Source organism: Garra rufa, chromosome 19 (genome assembly GCF_049309525.1).
Source record: "Garra rufa chromosome 19, GarRuf1.0, whole genome shotgun sequence".
NCBI lineage: Eukaryota > Metazoa > Chordata > Actinopteri > Cypriniformes > Cyprinidae > Garra > Garra rufa.
In genome coordinates, this window is record NC_133379.1 from 20,880,112 (window position 1) to 20,902,527 (window position 22,416).

The following is a 22,416-nucleotide window of genomic DNA, read 5'->3' on the forward strand; positions in this document are numbered from 1 at the left end:
GGGCTGCATATTGCGTAATGGCTGCGTACACTTAAGTTATTTGTTACGATAGGGCTTAACCCTTTATAAACCCTTGCTAAATAATTTTTAACATATGCAATATACAACATGCATTGTGAAATAATGTTGCTAGAATGGCACAGTGAGTTGTTTAGCAACGGACAGCCAATCATATACTGCCTCTGGGCTTACTTAATTAAATATTCATGGCTTTGTACTCTGAAACGCACTGTTTTACTTTTAACGTCTAAAAAACTGAAAAATGATGGAAAACGAGGTTGTACTCTGTAACGCACTGTTTTACTTTTAACGTCTAAAAAACTGAAAAATGATGGAAAACGAGGTTTACGTGGCGTAATTTCCGCAGAAGTAGCTAGTAAAGCAGGTTTTACTGGTTCAGTCAATGTTGTTGGTCTCATATGTAGATGCAAACATTAGCCCAAGGTTTACCAATGTACAGTGTGGAAAAAAACTAACAACAAACATTAAACCTGAATATTTGAAAATGGTAGAAAATTATTACATTATAGAGAAAAGCCAATGTTTGGTAAACTACTAAACCTTTTGTACTCACTTTATAGGACCTTATATGTGTTCAAATGAGTTTACATATACAGTATGCTATTAAAACAGCTTCACAGATAGATATAAGTGCAGCTGTCTAATGATTTCATCTTTGTTTATTTCTGTAGCAGTTCTTCTGACTCCGCAGTTCTCTTGATTCACGCCTGGCTTCACATATAATAGCGGAAGTCGAAATAAACCCGGTTATTTGACGTTAAGTTAATTGTTTAGCGTCAGTGAGTTTCCATTATGATGAATTCCTGGACCTGTAACCCAATGCAAGCCCCCGTTTATGTTAAACTTTGCCATTGAACATACCTGTAGCAAAAGCACACCAGCAGCAGGCTATCTGATCACAATCACTTTCGGTTTGAAATTGTGTACTTCCTTGTTTTCTTAAAGAGACAGCTGTAAGAATATTTAGAGACGTAGTTGTTAACAGAGACAGTAAACTGGTCATTTGTCACCTGCTTCCTTTTGCACAGACACTTAAGTGTCTCTGCAGGTTTCATTAGCTATTATTATTATTTACATGTAATTTTCATTAAGGTCTATATTTGTGACCCTGGACCACAAAACCAGTCGTAAGAGTCAATTTGTTTTATTGAGATTCATACATAATTTGAAAGATGAATAATAAGCTTTTAATTGATGCATAGTTTATATTTGGCCGAAATACAACTGTGTGAAAATCTGGAATCTGAGGGTGCAAAAAAATCAAAATACTGAGAAATTCGCCTTTAAAGTTGCCCAAAGAAGTTCTTAGCGAGGCATATTTCTAATCAAAAATGAAGTTTTGATATATTTATGGTAGGAAATGTACAAAATATCTTCATGGAACATAATCTTTATTTAATATCCTAATGATTTTTGGCATAAAAGAAAAATTAATTTTGACCCGTACAATTAATTTTTAGCTATTGCTACAAACATACCCGTATAATATTATAGTTATTTCTTGTGTTTTATATCTTTTTTCATTTTCCAATTTTGCTTACAGAATCCTGGCGCATGTTTAAAGAAATCTACCTATAACAGAGGTCTTCAACAGGGGCCTAAAGATTTTTCTGATCAAATTTGTATTATAAAAAAGCTAAACAATAATCAAAGGCTACAAAATATCAGATAAATAAAATTAGTAACAGGTCAGGTCTGTCTTTCGATTAGAGAGTCATTTATGTGCAAAAAGATAGAAGACCCTTGACTTATACCCTTTTTGACACTGCTCTGGTGAAGGGTCCAATTTTGAGATTGTGTTGTTTCTGTTTAAAAGGCCTGAATTCCCACTGTGAAAGACACTGATCTCATATTCTGTAGATTTGCTATAGTTGTTTAAGCCCCTAACTCTAGCTGCAGATGGTGAGTCTGAGTCTTAATGGAGCAGCTCTTGAACCTTGATCCCTTCTCCTCCCCTTGTCTCTTAAAAGCCTCTTTTCAATACCCCTGCAGGCTGTAAGAAATCTCAACATCTGTCAGCAATGCACACTCCGCTTATGTTCCCATGAGATATGAAATCAACATAAAGCAATCTGTGAAATGCATTTATGGTCATTTGTTTAGGTAATAATTATTTTTTGCCTTAGATCGATTCATGTTAATGAATTTAGTTTGTAAGTTGTTTAGTCAAATTGGTGCTATACATACAATATACAGATATTTTTCCTTAATATAATCACAGTTAGATCTGTATGGAATGTAATTGTAATCTAACGCTAGAATATAAACATAAATTACTTGAATTTAAGAAGAATGTAATTATTTTTGGTGACCATTGACTTCCTTTGTTTGACATTTTTCAAAATATCTTCTTTTATGCTCTACAGAAGATAGAAAGTCTTATCATTTTGAAACAACAAAAAGCAAGTGATGACAGAATTTGTATTTTTGGGTAAACTATCCTGTTAATGAATGGTTACATAAGCCAAGCTGACTTGTCTGCACATCATAGGAATTTTTCTTTGCTGAGCACCGTGTTTCTTTAAAGAAAGGCTTAATTGGGACAGGCTAGTGGCATGCAAGTCAGCCGACGGCATTGCATGTTTCCCCTTGAATGATCATGCACAAAGCCCTGACTATAGGTCACTTCAGTTTTGAGGACAGCAAGCATTAAAAAACACCACCTTAAAAATGCCTTTTTTTTTTAAGGAAATTGTTTTTAAATAAAGATTTTAATCATGCATTCAACTGAATGCATCTCTAAAACTACATAAATATTAATTATCATTTAGATTGTGAGTTAATATTTGTGCCCCTAATATCTATATGCATGATGGGTTAAAAGATAATTCACCCAAAAATAAAATTTATGTCATCATTTATTCACCTCATGTTGTTTCAGACCTATACCACTTTCTTTCTTCTACTGAAAACACAAATAGAGAGGTTAGGGACTGTCAGTATCAGTCACCATTCACTTTTGTTGCATCTTATTTCCATAAAATGAAAGCAAATAAAGACTGTTATTCTGCACAACATCTCCTTTTGTGTTTCACAGAAGAAAGAATCTCCTCTATCCCTTTAAGTAAGAAGTAATGATTAGTAATTTAAAGGGGTCATGACATGAGAAATCAAATTGCTTTTTTGTACCATTAAAACAACCTGCAAGTTTCATAGCTTAAAACCTCCTCATTACAAACAAAGTATTTAATTAATCAAGCTCTAAAAATGGCTCGTTTAGAACTGAGGTGCAAGATAATATCATCCAGGCACAAACAGTTGCATAAACACTGCCTCTAGAGCAGAGGTCTCAAACTCAGTTCCTGGAGGGCCGCAGCTCTGCAGAGTTTAGCTCCAACCAGCTCCAACTCACACCTGCTTGGAAGTTTCTAGTAATCCTGAAGACCTTGATTAGCTGGATCAGGTGTCTTTGATTAGGGTTGGAGCTAAACTGTGCAGAGCTGTGGCCCTCCAGGAATTGAGTTTGAGACCAGTGCTCTAGAGTAAGGCATCAACGAATAGTCATTTTCTAATCATAGGTCCCGCCCACTATGGCTAAAACGCTAAGTGCTGCGTTGCATCAAATGCTAATAGTAATTACTTTGTAAAGATGAAGCAGTACTAGATCTGACTGCAGCAGCATCACAAACTGTAAGTAAATGATTTCATAATGTTTTGTGTGGAAATTATCATTTTATTTTGATCATCTTGTCAAAAAACTCACATGCAATAGCCAGGGGCGTTGATACTGTTTCCTATTAGGGATGTAACGATATCAAAATCTCACAATATGATAATATCTTGATATGAAGTCCACAATATTTATTGCGATATTTTAAAAAAAGACAAAAGAAGATTTGGGGGAAAAAATGAAAATTGTATACATTTTAAAGTTAAATTATTATATCTAATGCAATTTGAGAGTTCAAAATTAAGTGTTCCAACCTGTGTTCTTAACTAAGAAAGCTTAAGTCAGAAAAAAGTTAGTGAACTGACTTGTAAACTTTAAAAGGGACTCAACCCTCTTTTTTGCGTGTTATACTGACTCAGTTGAAATTACATTTACACTGGTGTAAGAAAGGCAAACAAATTAGTGATATTAATAATAACTATTTTATAATATTGTTATGACAGTAATAACCATATATTGTAAAACAATTGCAATGTAAAATAAATTAAAATGAATATTTCATAGGTATATTATTTTTGCTTTACATTACAGTAGGGAAATTACAATTCTTCTTTTCTAATTTTTATACTTGAAAGGGATATTTTAAATTTGGACTGCAGTAATGTTACCAACTTATACTGTGCTTTCAAGCTTTTATCTTGATGGAAATGGCAGTAGAGCTTTTATTTTGAGGGAAAAGTCCAGCTTCAGTAAAAACAGGCTTTCAAAAATGCGTCTCACTACAAATATAGTGAAATGCTGTAATCATCTGCTGCAAACATAAAGCATAACTGGTGGCCGTTGCATTCTCAAAAAGTGCGCTAAACTCACAGCACGTCCAATTAAGGAGTTCACTGCATTCACTGTGAACTGAGCCGTTCTGAGGTGCGGAAAACACCGGATCACGAGCTGATCTCCTGAACAAAGTGAGCACTTCGCTCCAAATCTTGATGAAGGGATTAAGCCATATTGTGCTTAAAACACAAATTTAAAGACCTTTTATGTTAGAATAAGAAGTTTAAATATATCTTAAAAACTACACTTTTTTGCCCGGAAGACCTATTATTTCATATCGTCATGTGACCACGATGATATGGAGACAGTTTTGCTATTGCAATACCACGATATTGATTTTACCGTTACTTCCCTATTTCTTATGCAATGACGTTAGCCAATCACAACAGTGGTTGATTACTCAGAAGAATCGGCCCCTTAAAACATCGTATTAGAAAAGAGGGTTGAAAATAATCATATTTTCCACATATTTGTTTGACTTTTATGCAAAAAAAAACTATTAACATTATAAGTAAACCTCAAGGAACATATTAAAATAATTTAAAAAATCCACCATGACTCCTTTAAAAAAGCCTTCCAAGTAAACAGCGACTCGTTTGATTCTGCAAACACAAAATAATAGTGCGTTCCAGTCCCAATCTTTTAATACTGTTTGAAGGGTGTATTTAATACTCTCGTTTGCACACAGCTCAATTATGGAGATGTTTCCGCTGCTTGGCCCTCATGACGGCTCATTTGCCAGAGCCAACGACTGGCAAGAATGGACGAGGCGCGAGTCATACGAGTGTGCGCGAGGGGCGCGCGTGCAGACTACTGTTTACTGGTAACAGCTTGAGACGAAGCAAACAGCTGCGTGAATTCACCGTTGTCTGTCTTCAGCGGCTCGATATTTGGGATGAGGAACTGATACAGAAAAGGCATCGCAACGTGAGTAAAAATGATGGAAAGGAGGATAAACCCTCGAGCGAGACCGAGAGAAATCTAACGTTATTTTGACAGCTCTCTCCTCACAAAGACTACTGCGAAGGAATGCAGAGCAATGCTTTGAACTTGAAAAACCACCAACGCTTCGTTAGCAAGAACCAGAGCTGAATTTTGCAGGGTAAACATGCAGCGGATGAAAACCGGGCAGAAATCTGCCTGAGTGGATCTGGAGAGTGCTGAGGAGCTTCTTTCGCACCTTTGTTTGGCAGCGTCTGCAAAAACTTCCACAATGGCACTGGTTATGGAACCTGTAAGCAGGTGGTCAACAAGCCAGGTGGTCGACTGGATGAAAGGTATTCATCTTACATTCGTATGTATTTTGCTTTAACAGTGGGGAAAATACTGTACGTCTTGTTAGAAATGCATGTGTACGTTGTTTGTGCTTATAAACATATAAGCAAATCTTACATATCTGTTCAAGATTTGCATGCCTGCAAGATTTAACTCGTTTTAAAGAAACGTCACTGTGAATCAATCGCACTCAAGCTGTCATGCAATTAAGATGTGGGCTTTCGTATATTGAGCTTACAGCAATGGCTGTTATTAACAGATGTTGATGTCGGCAAATGGATTAAGATATTAGAATTCGTTTTTAAAATGCTATTAATGAATGAAGTTGGTTGAGTAGTCACGTCATCTCATCAAGCAGAATGTAAAGTGACGGGTCACGTGGAGGCTGAGTGATCAGCTGGGATCCCTCCGGCAGTCAAAGGCTCAATGGACCCTCCATGGTCACTTAAAGTTCACGAAAATGGGCCTTTTCATCAATATTAGCTAATGAACACGATGTTGCTCACATACGCAAATAACACATACATACACTATACATAAACACACCAATGTGCATAAATTGTAACAACAATGAGAACATATTTATTTATTTAAATAATATGAAATATAACCAAATAGGTTATTTTACAATTTACTGTTTACTTAAAATGGAATCTTTATTTCAGTGTGTCACTATTTGCAATGTCTGAGAAAAAACTATTTCCATCCCAAATTTTGTGAAGTGTATAATAATTAAAGTTTATACTAAAATGGTAAAATTGCAAATATTGTCCTGTTTATCAAATATAATATATATTTGACTGTTATTTTATTTTAGTTTTCACTGCAAAATAATGTGTATTTTTACATACAAAATATACACAATACACATTGAAGTTAGAAAAAACATAATTTTAGTATGTTTTACAAGAAAATACTTTTTCCTATTAGTATTCACTTCAAAATGTCAAGTTTATTTAAATGTGTTACTTGCAATTTCTGAGAGAAAATTATTTCTGTCCCAAATTTTCTTCAGTGTATAATGATTAGAGTATTTAAAAAATTACAAATATTGTTCTCTTTGTCAAATGAAATATATATAAATATATCTGACTGTTATTTTATTTAAATTTTCACTGCAAAATAATAGGTATTACACACAATATATACACTGTAAAAACATATTTTTGGAAGTTCTAAAAATATTTTAGTATGTTTTACAAGAAAATGATATTTCCTATTACTATTTACTTCCAAATTTCGTGTTTATTTTAATGTGTTACGTGCTGTTTCTATTTGGCCAGCAAATGCTGCATTATTAAACATAAAAGCTGAACTGTAAAATAAAAAAATAAAAATAAATACATTTGTTAATTAATTAATTACTTAATTAGACAAAAGATTTTGGTTAAATATTTTTTTTTTTTATAAAAAACAATTATTTTAGTATGTTTTACCAAAAAAATAATAGTTTCCTATTATTATTTACTTAAAATTTCATCTTTATTTAAATGTTACTTACTTGCAATTTCTGAGTGAAAATTGTTTCTATCCCATGATTAGAGTATTTTATGGTAAAATTACAAGTATTGTCCTGTTTATCCAATATAATATATATATGTGGCTTTTTTTAGTTTAGTTTTTTCACTGCAAAATAATGCATATATTTTTGCATACAAAATATACACTGTAAAAACTATTAAAAAACTATTATTTTAGAATGTTTTCCAAAAACTATTTCCTATTATTGTTTACTTCAAATTTCATGTATGTTTCCTTGTGTGTCAATAGAAACTATTTTCAGCGAAAAATTTCAAGTATGAATTTTATGGTGTTTTGTGTTTAATTTATTATTTATTATTTGATTTATTTATTTTTTAATTTTGCAATGAAGCTTTTATTTTCCATAATGCAGCCTTTTTTTGTCAAAAAATCCAGCTTAGACAGACTGAAATACACATGAGAAGAAACCATCCACATTTATTTTAATTTTATGTCCTGATTTCTGTTATACGACAATATGAGAGGTGCATGAAAGGCAGTCCAGTGATCCCTTTACTAGAATTTGGTTATACAACATTAAACACAGTCATACTGTCCTTTGATTGTGTGATTGGGAAACATTCTCATTATGGAATAGGTACATTAGGCCTATTACAACACTAAATACCTTTGGCATTAGATAAGACGAAGCCCTTCGAGAAAAATCATTTGGGTGTAATTGGCTGTTTTATTTAGCTCAGGAGTTCTAGATGAAGTGAAAAAAGAGACGGAGACAGTCATTTGTAATTCAAATGAGGAAAATGTTCCACTTGGCTGAATGTTTTGCCTTTAAGTAATTATGTTTTTGAAAAACGGGGATCAGCATCTCCATCTCATTCCTCCCTGTGAGGAATTTGGTCCACAATGTGTGCGCTTGTGCGAGAATATGACTGCAGGTGTGCTTTTCAGCGGTAACCAGCTTCAGTAAACGAACAACAATGTGCACTTGTATGCCTGCACGTGTTATCTTGTTGTGTGGATGTCTTGGCTTGAGTTTTGTTTGTGTCAGATGGCGTGTGATGTGTTCGAGTTGGTAAATAAGGTGATGGCTCACACGGACAATAACAAACTGCGCTTTACTGTGTTATTCGCTTATTTATTTTGCTCATATGCAGGAACATGGCTGATGCACAAAATGCCTTGTGATAAGGAGCTGTTTAAAGTACAAACATCCTTATATTTGGGCAAATCTGAACTGTTAAGGAAGGATAAGCGAGATGAAAAGGCGGTGTGGGAATCATAAAGAATTATAGCGAGGCGGTGTTCCTCCCTAAGGGAATACCAGAGAGGCTTTCTTAGCTGTTTGCACACTAAAAGCATGCTCACAAGTACACACCGTCACTCTGTAAGTTAACCTCTCCTGAGGGTCACAGAGAATTTTTAGAAGCTTCAGACGTTTTCTTGACGTGGCCAATGCTTTGCTTCTGAAAAGCTGGAGGATTTTATTGGCATCTGTCTGTTATGTGCAGAAACAAACCCTGCAAGCTGCTGTATCAGCTGCTGAGACACACTGAGGAGCAGAAGATAACGTGTTTGTGTGCATGTGTATCAGTGTAAGGCTGTGTTCAAGCCCCTATGGGCTGATGGTGTCTGTTTGTATCTGTGTGATCATTAGAGCCTTCTGATCAGCAGCATGCAATAATGCACTCAGTGTTTCGCACACACATACTCAATCCTTGCACAACAAAAGAGAGAGTTGACTCAGAAAATATCAGCGCTGTCATCATTTGACTTACTGCTCTGTTTTATATGTTTTATAATACTTTTATTATGCTTTTTTGTATGGCTGGGTGTTCACAAGTTTGCATTTTGATTCAGTTTTAATCTTGATTCAGTATCGATTCATTTGAGTATACAGTCGTGGCCAAAAGTTTTGAGAATTACATAAATATTGGAAATTGGAAAAGTTGCTGCTTAAGTTTTTATAATAGCAATTTGCATATACTCCAGAATGTTATGAAGAGTGATCAGATGAATTGCATAGTCCTTCTTTGCCATGAAAATTAACTTAATCCTGAAAAAAACTTTCCACTGCATTGTTAAGAAGGCTTCAGGGTGTCCAAGAAAGTCCAGCAAGCGCCAGGATGGTCTCCTAAAGAGGATTCAGCTGCGGGATCGGAGTGCCACCAGTGCAGAGCTTGCTCAGGAATGGCAGCAGGCAGGTGTGAGAGCATCTGCACGCACAGTGAGGCCAAGACTTTTGGAAGATGGCCTGGTGTCAAGAAGGGCAGCAAAGAAGCCACTTCTCTCCAAAAAAAACCCCATCAGGGACAGATTGATCTTCTGCAAAAAGTATGGTGAATGGACTGCTGAAGACTGAGGCAAAGTCATATTCTCCGATGAAGCCTCTTTCCGATTGTTTGGGGCATCTGGAAAAAGGCTTGTCCGGAGAAGAAAAGGTGAGCGCTAACATCAGTCCTGTGTCATGCCAACAGTAAAGCATCCTGAGACCATTCATGTGTGGGGTTGCTTCTTATCCAAGGGAGTGGGCTCACTCACAATTTTGCCCAAAAACACAGCCATGAATAAAGAATGGTACCAAAACACCCTCCAACAGCAACTTCTTCCAACAATCCAACAACAGTTTGGTGAAGAACAATGCATTTTCCAGCACGATGGAGCACCGTGCCATAAGGCAAAAGTGATAACTAAGTGGCTCGGGGACCAAAACGTTGAAATTTTGGGTCCTTGGCCTGGAAACTCCCCAGATCTTAGACTCCGTCCACACGAAGCCGGTGCGTTCCCTATCCGATCATTTTTTTTCCTCGTTCTAAAAAAAAATTCCGTAAACACGAAACCACTGAAAACGGTGTAGTATATATGCCAGACCAGTGTGGGGTGCTGTAATTCTGCCATAGAGATACGCTATACACGGAGAAGAAGACTTTGAGCATGCGCATAACCTTGCGCGCTATATACGAAGACGAAGATCTTATCTATATATAAGACGAAGATGCGAACATTATCGCTTGTTGCTCATAACAGTTACATAGAAGCAATAGATTTTGCTGTAATAAAGCTAGTAGGCTTAGTAGCAACACGAACACAATCATGTAGTCTGCCATTATTGTTGTTGCTGTTACGTGTGACGCAGCCGACACGTGATGTGATGACACCATCGTTTCACAAAATATACGTATTGGCTGTACACACGAAACCGCGAGGGTGTCGTTTTCAGATTTATCCACTTTGGGACCCGGTTTCAAAAAATAGCGGATTCAGTCTCCTAAAACGCCGGATCCGTGTGGATGAAACGCCAATACGATAAAAAATTTATACGTATACAGTGAAACGCGTCTCCGTGTGGACAGGCCCTTAATCCCATTGAGAACTTGTGGTCAATCCTCAAGAGGCGGGTGGACAAACAAAAACCCACTAATTCTGACAAACTCCAAGAAGTGATTATGAAAGAATGGGTTGCTATCAGTCAGGATCTGGCCCAGAAGTTGATTGAGAGCATGCCCAGTCGAATTGCAGAGGTCCTGAAAAAGAAGGGCCAACACTGCAAATACTGACTCTTTGCATAAATGTCATGTAATTATATTTCAGTACATCACAGAAACAACTGAAACAAAGATCTAAAAGCAGTTGAGCAGCAAACTTTGTGAAAACTAATATTTGTGTCATTCTCAAAACTTTTGGCCACGACTGTACAGTCAAACCAACAATTATTAAAACACCAGATTTTTTTTTACTAGTAGGTTCAGGACACTATAGTTTGTTTATGTAAGTGAGGATAGAAAAATAATCAAACTCTGACATATTATACCCAAAAATTCTTCATACAGTGAACTACCAGTAAAAATTTGGACTAAAAGTTTGATTTGAGACTTCAAAGATCAAAGTTATCTGACATTATCAAGATGAATTTGTTCTGACACAGAGTTCTTGTCAAATTTGATTACCATTTTCTGAACTATAGCGAATAAACTGTGATAACGTGAAAAATGTTGAAGGTTTCTGAATGAATTTTGATTTGACTGTATATCAGGTGCAGTGCATGTTGTATTTTTTCATGGAAAAAATATCTGATGCAATCACTTTCACAGAATTTAGGTGAAATTTAGCCTTCAAAAGCACTTTTCACACAGAAGAAATTTTCAAACCAAGCGGTGTAGTGCTGGTCAGCAACCAACTTGAATGTGAGCAAAATCTGCATGGGTAACTTTATCGCATAATTCCCAGTCGGACAGATTCCTGATGAAATCATTACAGTTTCAGCAATGATAAATGTGACCACACCTTAAAGAGATAGTTCACACTCAAGTCATTCTAGGTGCATGTGATTTTCTTTTTTCAGATGAATACAATCTGCGTTATATTAAAAAATGTCCTGGCTCTCCCACGCTTTATAATGGCAGTGAATGGCTGATGAGATTTTAAAGTCCAATAAAGTGCATCCATCCATCATACAAAAGTGCTCCACACAGTTCCAGGGGTTAATAAAGGCCCCCCGAAGTGAATTGATGCATTTGTGTAAGAAAAATATCCATATTTAAAACTTAAAAAAATTTAATCTCTAGCTTCTACTAACTGTCTATGTGCGTTCACAAGAGTGGCGTTCCAGCAGATTGACGTAGGATGTAGGCATACACGGTAAAAAAAAAAAAACACAATTTGTTGATTAAACTTAAAATTATTTGTTACCCTGTTCCCTTAAAATTTTAAGTTAAGTCAACTTGAAATGTTAAGTTGTACTAAGTGGAAACTTATATTTGAGTTGACTTAACAAAAAAATTGGTTTGTTAAACTTAAAAGCTTGGTAAGTTAGTCGAACTGGGTAAGTTATCCAACTGCCTTAAAATTTTAAATTGAATCAACTCAAATATCTAAGTTGTCACTTAGTACAACTTAACATTTCAAGTTGACTAAACTTTTTTTGAGTTGACTGGACGTAACATTTTAAGGCAGCCAGGTAACAAATAATTTTAAGTTGACTCAACAAATTGTTTTTTACAGTGTAGCATAAGCTCTGGTGAGAATATGCTAGTCTAAGTTTAGACTACGTTTTGTTTACAGCAAAGTAAAATCAGTTTTCACTTGGCTAATACTTACATTTTTCTTTAAAAATCCTCATTTTGTACTTCTAATTCATGACCGGTGTTTTGTTTTGCTCTCTCCACTTCACTTCCTTGTACATCACTTCTTACTGGAGCTTACTCTACGCCAAGTCATCCACTGGAACGCCACTCTCTCATAAACGCGCGTATAACTGTTGGTGAAAGCTAGAGATTACGATTTATATGTTTTAAATATGGATATTTTTCTTACACAAACAGATCAGTTCATGTCAGAAGGCCTTTATTAACACCTCAAAGCCACGTGGAGCACTTTTTATGATGGATGAATGCACTTTATTGGACTTCAAAATCTTAACAGATATTCACTGGCTCAAGTTTGGAAGAGCCAACACATTTTTTAATGTAACTCCAATTGTATTCGTCTGAAAGACAAAAGACATATACACCTAGGATGACTTAAAATTGGTTAATTTTTGGGTGAACTAACACTATAATCCTGTAAACTATAAATCGAACCCCATTAGCTGGTACAATACTATTATATTAAAGGTTAAAATTAACAAAATATTTATAGTTATGTTATAATTCCTTTTGAATTATATAATAATTTTTTTATTCCAATTGTTTTTAAAATATAAGCATTTAAATAGTAGCTATCATAACAACTGGTTTCATGACAAATTTAATTAAACATGCATTAAATAAAATCAATATTTTTAACCCAGGCCTACCTTTTTGTAAAGTTGGTCACCCTTTACTTTCATTATATGCAAAAGAGCAACCTGAACATTCTACCAATTAGGAAGATAACGTGTTTGTGTGCATGTGTATCAGTGTAAGGCTGTGTTCAAGCCCCTATGGGCTGATGGTGTCTGTTTGTATCTGTGTGATCATTAGAGCCTTCTGATCAGCAACATGCAATAATGCACTCAGTGTTTCGCACACAGATACTCAAACCTTGCACAACAAAAGAGAGAATTGAAAATATCAGTGCTGTCATCATTTGACTTACTGCTCCGTTTTATATGTTTTATAATACTTTTATTATGCTTTTTTGTATGGCTGGGTGTTCACAAGTTTGCATTTCGATTCAGTTTTAATCTTGATTCAGTATTGATTCATTTGAATATACAGTCAAACCAACAATTATTAAAATGTAAACTCTGACATATTATACCCAAAAATTCTTCATACAGTGAACTACCAGTAAAATTTTGGACAAAAAAATTTGATTTGAGACTTTGAGCTAACTATGTTTTGTTACATACATACATTACATTTATCAAAGTTATCTGACATCATCAAGATTAATTTGTTCTGACACAGTTTAACTTGAGTTCTTGTCATATTTTATTACCATTTTCTAAACTATAGCGAATAAACTGTGATAATGTAAGAAATGTTGAAGGTTTCTGAATAAATTTTGATTTGACTGTATATATTTATAATTAGGGCTGTCACGGTTTCTCAATTCATTTCAAGTACTCGATTTAAAAAAAAAATCCTTGATTGCTATTTGCCCGTGTTGAGTAACCAGCAAAATACTGTAAGTGGCACATTCTATGGATGAGAATCCATGAAAGCATTATTTGACCATTTTCCAAGGCTGCATGATATACTAAACCTGTCACGTTATACAAAGGGGTCTGGGTCCAAATGCTGGGTAAGAAATATTTATTAATTAAACACAAAATAATAACAAAACAAACCAAAAAGTCAACACGGCAGACTAAACACAAACTGAAACATAAACTGAGCAAAACATAAAACAAGGTCAAAGGCCAGGATCAAGAACATAAAATCCACAGAAGACAGAAGACAATGTTACCACACCAAGTGTTGGGAGAGGGAAGATATATATAGTCCAGTGATGATCAGAAACAGCTGTGGAGGAAACGAGTGACAGGTGTGTCCGATTCAGGAAGTGAGGTGTGTGAGGAAAGACAGCGACATCGTGTGGCGGAGGGAAAGGCTGCAGCCCAGAGTCATGACAGTACCCCCTCCCTACGGAACGGCTCCCAGACGTTCCCAAAGTCTGGAGGGAGGAGGAACGGAGGAAGGCAACTCAGGGGGAGGGATGGTGGGCCAGGCCCGTGCAGCGGAGTCCCATGGACCGGCCTCGCCACCCGAGAAACGCGAGCCGGCCCCGCCGCCAGTGGAACGTGCGCGGTCACCGCCGCGTCCGGAACAGAGAGCGCGGTCGTCTCCACGTCAGGAACAGAGAGCGCGGTCGTCTCCGCGTCAGGAACAGAAACAGCGGTCGCCTCCCCGTCAGGAACAGAGAGCGCGGTCGCTTCCGCGTCAGGAACAGAGAGCGCAGCCGCCTCCGTGTCAGGAACAGAAGGCGCGGTGAGGGCCGCGTCAGGAATAGCAACAGCGGTCGCTTCCGCGTCAGGAACAGAGAGCGCAGCCGTGTCCGTGTCAGGAACAGAAGGCGCGGTGAGGGCCGCGTCAGGAATAGCAACAGCGGTCGCCTCCGCGTCAGGAACAGAGAGCGCGGTCGCTTCCGCGTCCGGAACAGAGAGCGCAGCCGCCTCCGCATCAGGAACAGAGATCGCTGTCTCCGCCGCGTCAGGCCCGGAGATAGCGGACACCGGCGTGTCAGGCCCGGAGATAGCGGACACCGCCGCGTCAGGCCCGGAGATAGCGGACACCGCCGCGTCAGGCCCGGAGATAGCGGACACCGCCGCGTCAGGCACCGAGATAGCGGACACCGCCGCGTCAGGCACCGAGATAGAGATAGCGGACACCGCCGCATCAGGCACGGAGATAGCGGACACCGCCGCGTCAGGCCCGGAGATAGCGGACACCGCCGCGTCAGGCACCGAGATAGCGGACACCGCCGTGTCAGGCACCGAGATAGCGGACACCGCCGCGTCAGGCACCGAGATAGCGGACACCGCCGTGTCAGGCACCGAGATAGCGGACACCGCCGCGTCAGGCACCGAGATAGCGGACACCGCCGCGTCAGGCCCGGAGATAGCGGACACCGCCGCGTCAGGCCCGGAGATAGCGGACACCGCCGCGTCAGGCACGGAGATAGCGGACACCGCCGCGTCAGGCCCGGAGATAGCGGACACCGCCGCGTCAGGCACCGAGATAGCGGACACCGCCGCGTCAGGCACCAAGATAGAGATAGCGGACACCGCCGCATCAGGCACGGAGATAGCGGACACCGCCGCGTCAAGCCCGGAGATAGCGGACACCGCCGCGTCAGGCCCGGAGATAGCGGACACCGCCGCGTCAGGCCCGGAGATAGCGGACACCGCCGCGTCAGGCACGGAGATAGCGGACACCGCCGCGTCAGGCCCGGAGATAGCGGACACCGCCGCGTCAGGCACCGAGATAGAGATAGCGGACACCGCCGCGTCAGGCACCGAGATAGAGATAGCGGACACCGCCGCATCAGGCACGGAGATAGCGGACACCGCCGCGTCAAGCCCGGAGATAGCGGACACCGCCGCGTCAGGCCCGGAGATAGCGGACACCGCCGCCTCAGGCCCGGAGATAGCGGACACTGCCGCGTCAGGCCCGGAGATAGCGGACACCGCCGCGTCAGGCACGGAGATAGCGGACACCGCCGCGTCAGGCCCGGAGATAGCGGACACCGCCGCGTCAGGCCCGGAGATAGCGGACACCGCCGCGTCAGGCACGGAGACAGCGGACACCGCCGCGTCAGGCACGGAGACAGCGGACACCGCCGTCTTTCCGCGGAAGAGCCACTCCGCCTCCATCGCCAAGCGGGAACGCAGTCGCGCCGTCTCGGCCCTGCAGGCTTCCATCTCGGCCCTGCAGGCTTCCATCTCGGCCAGGTAGATGTAAATAACCTTGAATCGAGCGGCCGACGCCGCCTCAGCCTCCTCAGAGAAAAAATTACTCCCCGCTGGACCCATTGCAGGTGGTAACATTCTGTCACGTTATACAAAGGGGTCTGGGTCCAAATGCTGGGTAAGAAATATTTATTAATTAAACACAAAATAATAACAAAACAAACCAAAAAGCCAACACGGCAGACTAAACACAAACTGAAACATAAACTGAGCAAAACATAAAACAAGGTCAAAGGCCAGGATCAAGAACATAAAATCCACAGAAGACAGAAGACAATGTTACCACACCAAGTGTTGGGAGAGGGAAGATATATATAGTCCAGTGATGATCAGAAACAGCTGTGGAGGAAACGAGTGACAGGTGTGTCCGATTCAGGAAGTGAGGTGTGTGAGGAAAGACAGCGACATCGTGTGGCGGAGGGAAAGGCTGCAGCCCAGAGTCATGACAAAACCCATTTAAAAATCACAATAAGGCATAATTCTATTATAATATTACAAAAAGTATGATTCAATTAAATAAATATATGCGTTTTGAATATTTACATGTCAGAGCGACTCAGTAAATGCTGCACCACACAAACATTTATCATTTACATGTGTGGAGCGTCTCAAACTCTATCTCTGTATATTATTGTGTTTGGGTTTACTATGTTTATCTGGAAACCGAATGTGTGCAATTTCATTGGATTAGTAAGGTAAATCATTTAAAAGCCTATGCACACACAGGAGAATACATCAGTATCTTTTTCAGTATGCTAACTGTTCATCACAATTTCAAAATAAAAGCTCAAACCCTTGCTCTGAGTTTACACGTTTTGATGTCCACATATTTAAGAAATTACAGTGGCTATAGCATTTCTGTCATAAAGAAATGATCAAATATTAAAGATTGAATAAAATGTTATTTAGTCAATAATAAACAAGGATTAGATCACACAGTAGTGTAAAAACAATCGTCATATTTATAATTACCCAATTTCTCAATTAATCGTCAGAGTAATACTCAATTACCAAAATAATAGTTAGTGACTGCCCTATTACCGATATTCTCTTTCTCTTCTCTTTCTACGGAAGATATGACATTTGGAACGGCATTAGGATAAATAAATGGTGACAAAATGAATTAGTAACTATCCTTTAGCAGCATTTATTAATCTAACACAGCATGCAGTATAGGACACCTGTAATCAGTGTGCATGGCTATATGCTGCCCACGTAGCCTCACTGAGCCACACACAATGGCATGAATATGTTGACTAGGACTGCAATCATTTTGCTTGTCTGTGTCTCAGGATTATGTGCTGTAGCCTATATATAAAAGTGCATTTCTTCAGAGCAGTCTTTATATATTTATATATTCTACCTAGATCTACAGCTCTGCATACCTAGCAGCAAACCATATTTCCATGTATGTAAGCTATGCATGTTGGGTGTGTTTTTGGTGTGGCTTGCGTGTTTGACATCCTTCGTGATATGTTTGAAGGCACATGTTGATTAAGGCTACGTTTTTTATTTTAGCTGCCATATGGATACTATTAAAAGTATGAGAAATATCTGACCAGAAGCAACTGTTATCATGCACCCTCTTCTGCCAAGCAAGTCTCTGCCATGTCTATACTCATGCCCTGCTTTAAGACCCAATGTATAGCTGGTTTTATGATGGTAATGTGTAAACAATTAGCTAAATTAGCGTTTTAAAAAAAACAACCTGGAAGCTGTGATTGCCCAAATTTCACAGTAACCTTATAAAATATTAATACACAGTAATGATTACAAGGTACATTAAGTATAATGCAGGTTCTGCTTAATATTTCCAAAAAATATTAGGCAGAACCTTAAATGCTGCTTAATAGAGTAATGGCTGTTAAAATTGAGCTTTTGAGTACATTTATGAATAAACTGAAATAGAAAACAGTTATTTTAAATTGTAGTGATATTTTACAATCTTACTTTATCTTTTAATCAAATAAATGCAACCTTGGTGTATATATGAAACTCAAACAACAAGCAAAATGAATTTTATTAATTTTTTTTACTTCTTTTAGCTAGTACAGTGATGGAGAAATCAGTGGTGGAAGCGAGGGGTTAATGGGATCAGGTCATGCTGTGGTTTGGATGCAAATCACACGTCAACCAAGTGGGTGCTTTGTCCCTAATGTGTCAGGAGCATGTGCACTACCGCTGCACCACAGCTCAAGCGAAAGATTTGTTCTATATAGCAACTGTTACAGTTTTGAATATTTTTGAATTCATGTATGTATAAATCCTTGATGCACACATTGTTTCCCATTCCCATATTCACAGGTTTCCGAGCACACTGCGATTATCGTGTTGCAGCTCTATCATTAGCATACGGTTCAGTGGTGATACCCCCAGGTGATGCCAATGAGGGCCTGACAACAGCCTTCCCAGCACAGAAGAGCCCTGTGACCTTCCCTCAATGCTCTTTTTTTTCTGCCCCCCTCAATGCTTCCTGTGACTCATTCCTGTGCCCCCCTCTGAGTGGTGCCATGGGCGTTCTGAGCAGAATAATAGCAGTAAATCCAATAAAACTGCACACAATGAAGCTCAAATGTAGCCTTGATTAAATGCATGCTGTATTAATCTATTTAGCTAAACAGTTCATCAGGATTTCACACCTATCGACCAAACACAGCCTGTTATGCTGTTTTTTGCGACAGACACTGTAAAATAACGACAGTAGCTGTGTGTAGCAGTGTGCAAATATCAGACAGATTCCTGCATGAAACCCCTTTGAAATGGAATAGCAGTGTGTGGTCAATAGGGATAGTTCATTCCAAAATTAAAATTCTAGTCCTACTTCCCTGCATGTAGTTTCAAACCTGTAATACTTTCTTTTGGACAATTTTGAACAAGTGTAACGGTCGCTCAGGTTGTTTCCTTTGAGTTGGATGAATCAGTAAATTGGTTGATCCATTTCACAAAATGAGTCTGAATGATTCATTCAGAAATAAAGTGATAGTGATAGTGAAGTACATAGCTTTAGAAACTTTGAATATGGTGTAAAAGTCATATTTGACCACTTTTATGATACTTTTTTGTGCTGCCTTTTTGAATCTCCATTCCAGTGTTATTTTTATATATTAAATACATTTATATTAGTGCTGGGCAACAATTAATTAATTGAACATAATATATGTGTGTGAACTGTGTATATTTATTATGTATATTTAAATAAACACACGTGCATGTATATATTTAAGAAAATTTTTTGTTATGTTTATATTTTAAATATATTTATATTAGGGGTGGGCATAGATTAATTTTTTTAATCTAGATTAATCTAGATTAAATCTTGGAATTAATCTAGATTAATCTAGATTAAAATGGCTAATTTGAATTCTGCTGAAGGCATTCAGAATATGTGTGCTACCCAAATAATGACTAAAAGTAAGTCTTCGAGAACGGGCCAGGTGGCGCATTAGAACAGGCGCTCATCTCCTGTTTCCAAAATGCATCACAAACTGCTTGACAATTGCATTTACAACATAATTACCTATACAAACTTGTGTAACCAAGTACTTGTGCTCGTAGACGTGCGCGTAGCCGTTAAATACACAGACGCGCACGGGCATGGATAGCCTATCTGCGTGCATAGTCTTCGATTAAACTGCGTTGCTTTTAGAAGCGTCAATTCAGTTGTTGCATATAGTTTAATGTCTTTATTTCGGGATTATCAAAGTTAATCATAACTCACGTGCCCCAGTAAAAAGGGTCTAGCAACGCACCTGCCCTGAAGCGGCTTCATAACTGCATCCATGTTTGCACGTCTCATTTGATGTGGTAATTTCACAGAAGTTGAAGACTTGTTCTCGCCCCCTACTAGGGCTGTCCCCGACTATGAATTTTCATAGTCGAATCAGAATTTTCGAATCTTTCTATAGTCGACCGATAGTCGAATCATCTAGGCTTATGTGCGTGTGTGAATGGGTTGGGAGGGGCACGACACTATAGTCAGCAGGAGGGTAAAACTATTTTTATTTTATTTTATAAGCGACCAAAACTGCCTGCCAACTGACAGACAAACTTATTTAGGTTTAAATAAAAACACAGAACGCGTCTTTTAGTTCTAAAAACGCGAGGCGCACAGCACTGCCTTTTTTGGTGACTTTTAATGAAAGAGCAGTGTGCTGCGGTTTTTTTATGTTGCTAAGCAACGACCAAAACAGCTGTCCTGTCAGTCAATTCAAAGGATTATAGCGCGAGCGCTCTAAAATCTTAGTTTTTTGCTGTTAAGTAAACTGTCATATTAGCAGAAACCCTAAATAATACAGCTCCGGGTTACCCACGATAGACACCAAAGGTTTCTCCTCCATTTCTTGGAGTCTCCGGACTTTTTAAGCAACGGTAAACTTTCGCCATCACAACAGAAGGCCCGCCTCTCCATTCATTCGATTGGACAATGGAAAAGAACGCGAATGACGTTGGGCGTTTTTCCGCTCAGAGTTGATTTTTTTTCAACTTCAGGCGCTCAGAGCGCTCCTGCAAAACGCGAGGCGCCGGGGGCGCATAAACAGCGTGCAGAACGCTCACTGCCAACAGAAAACCATTCAAAAGAGGCGCCTCCAACTGCAAAAACGCGTTCGGTGTGATCGCCGCCATCCCTGCCGTCAAGATGGTCCTCATCTCGTCATGCATCAGGGAAAGTGAAAATTAAATTAGTCACAGGGGTGGTTGGATTTATTCACAAACACGTTAAAAATATTTATTGAACGCTTCTTTCTTTTCACTTTTGTTTTTACTGCATTATCATAATCAAAGGCTGTATATAACTTAATATAACCGTACAAAACCAGTAGTTCTGTGTGCAATTAGACATTGAGCACCCCCATATTGGCAAAATGGTATGATGCTCGTTTCACCCGCGAAGATTCGACTGTGAGATCGGTGGTCGAATCAGGCTCCGCATATCGATGCATCGAATCTTCGACTATTCGGGGACAGCCCTACCCCCTACAGTGCAATTCGACTAGGTATACGTCATCCGCGCTAAAATATCAAGGTGAAAGTCATCATATCTTGCGTAGTTTAGACCCAGCTCCCAACCCAACTTTGAAAATAGATTAACGGCGATATTTTTTTTATCGCCCGATAAGAGTCTCACGTTAACGCAGCACGTTAAAGCCGATAACGGCCCACCACTAATTTATATATAATATAAATTATATGCATGTAAATATTTTCAAAATATATACTGTATGTGTGTGTCTTAATATATACTTAATAAATACACACAGTACACACACATATTATATAAACAAAAACTTTTATTTTGGATGCGATTAATTATGATTAATCGTTGCCCAGCACTATTTTTATTTTTATATCTTCTGTTTTCTTTTTACTTTTAGACAAACTGTAGTAAATCATTGGGTGATTTGTCAATTTAAGCAGTTTTTTGTAGTTTAATTTAATTAAAGGTTTTAATAGTCAATATAGTTTTAGACATTTTTATTTTTGTTTTAGTTTTAGTTATAGTTATTTTATTTTCAGTTAACATTTCTTTTTTCAAGTAACAATTCTTTTTTATGGTGGTAATGCTTTAGATTAGGGAACACTATTCACTAGGGCTGAGTAAAAAATATACACTCTAAAAAGTGCTGGGTTATTTTTGTAAACACATTGCTGGGTTAATTGTGCTGGGTCAAAATTCTGGGTTGTTTGAGGCACTGTAAACACACAGTTGGGTTGATCATGCTGGGTCTAATGGACTATAAGGGGTTCTTTCACTATGAACACCTGGGTTGGGTTATTTTGACCCAACCGGTTTGTTTATTTTTTTCACTTCATCGAACATTCTGGATTCTTTCTTCACTCGTCTCGTCGCCAGGCGGTCACGCACCTCGCAGCAAGCAGGATTATAAGGTAAATTAATAATATGATTATATAATTATTTACCTTATTTTTAATAAGTTGTGTTTTAGAGCACACTGATTTCACTGTTTAATGCCAAATTTGATATGTCGCTGTGCGGGGTTGGCATTTTATTCCGTGAATGACGACCGTTGTAACTTAAGCAGCCTAGCGATGTACTTTTTTGCCTCAACAATCGCTTTATTGTTATATAAAGTGTGTGTGTGTGTGTGTGTGTGTGTGTGTGTGTGTGTGTGTGTGTGTGTGTGTGTGTGTGTGTGGTATTATTTGTATAACTTACAGTATACATATGGCATTTATTTTAACGCCTTATGGAAAGAGTAGGTCAGAAATACGGGGGTAAGTTCCTTTACTGTCTGCATACTGTATGTATGGCTTTGTAATGTTTTGTCAAAATTAGATAATTTCA

General features: G+C 38.6%; 1 protein-coding gene across 2 annotated transcripts in view; it reads left to right on the top strand.

The window, feature by feature from the left end:
• Nucleotides 1-5,240: 5,240 nt before the first annotated feature.
• cnksr2b (connector enhancer of kinase suppressor of Ras 2b) overlaps nucleotides 5,241-22,416 on the top strand; it is a 69,425-nt gene continuing 52,249 nt past the window's right edge. For both annotated transcript variants that reach the window (XM_073824162.1, XM_073824163.1), the window contains exon 1: nucleotides 5,241-5,742. In XM_073824162.1, the coding sequence (XP_073680263.1) occupies nucleotides 5,679-5,742 (64 nt within the window). In that variant the 5' untranslated portion in view covers nucleotides 5,241-5,678. The remainder of the gene's footprint in view (nucleotides 5,743-22,416) is intronic.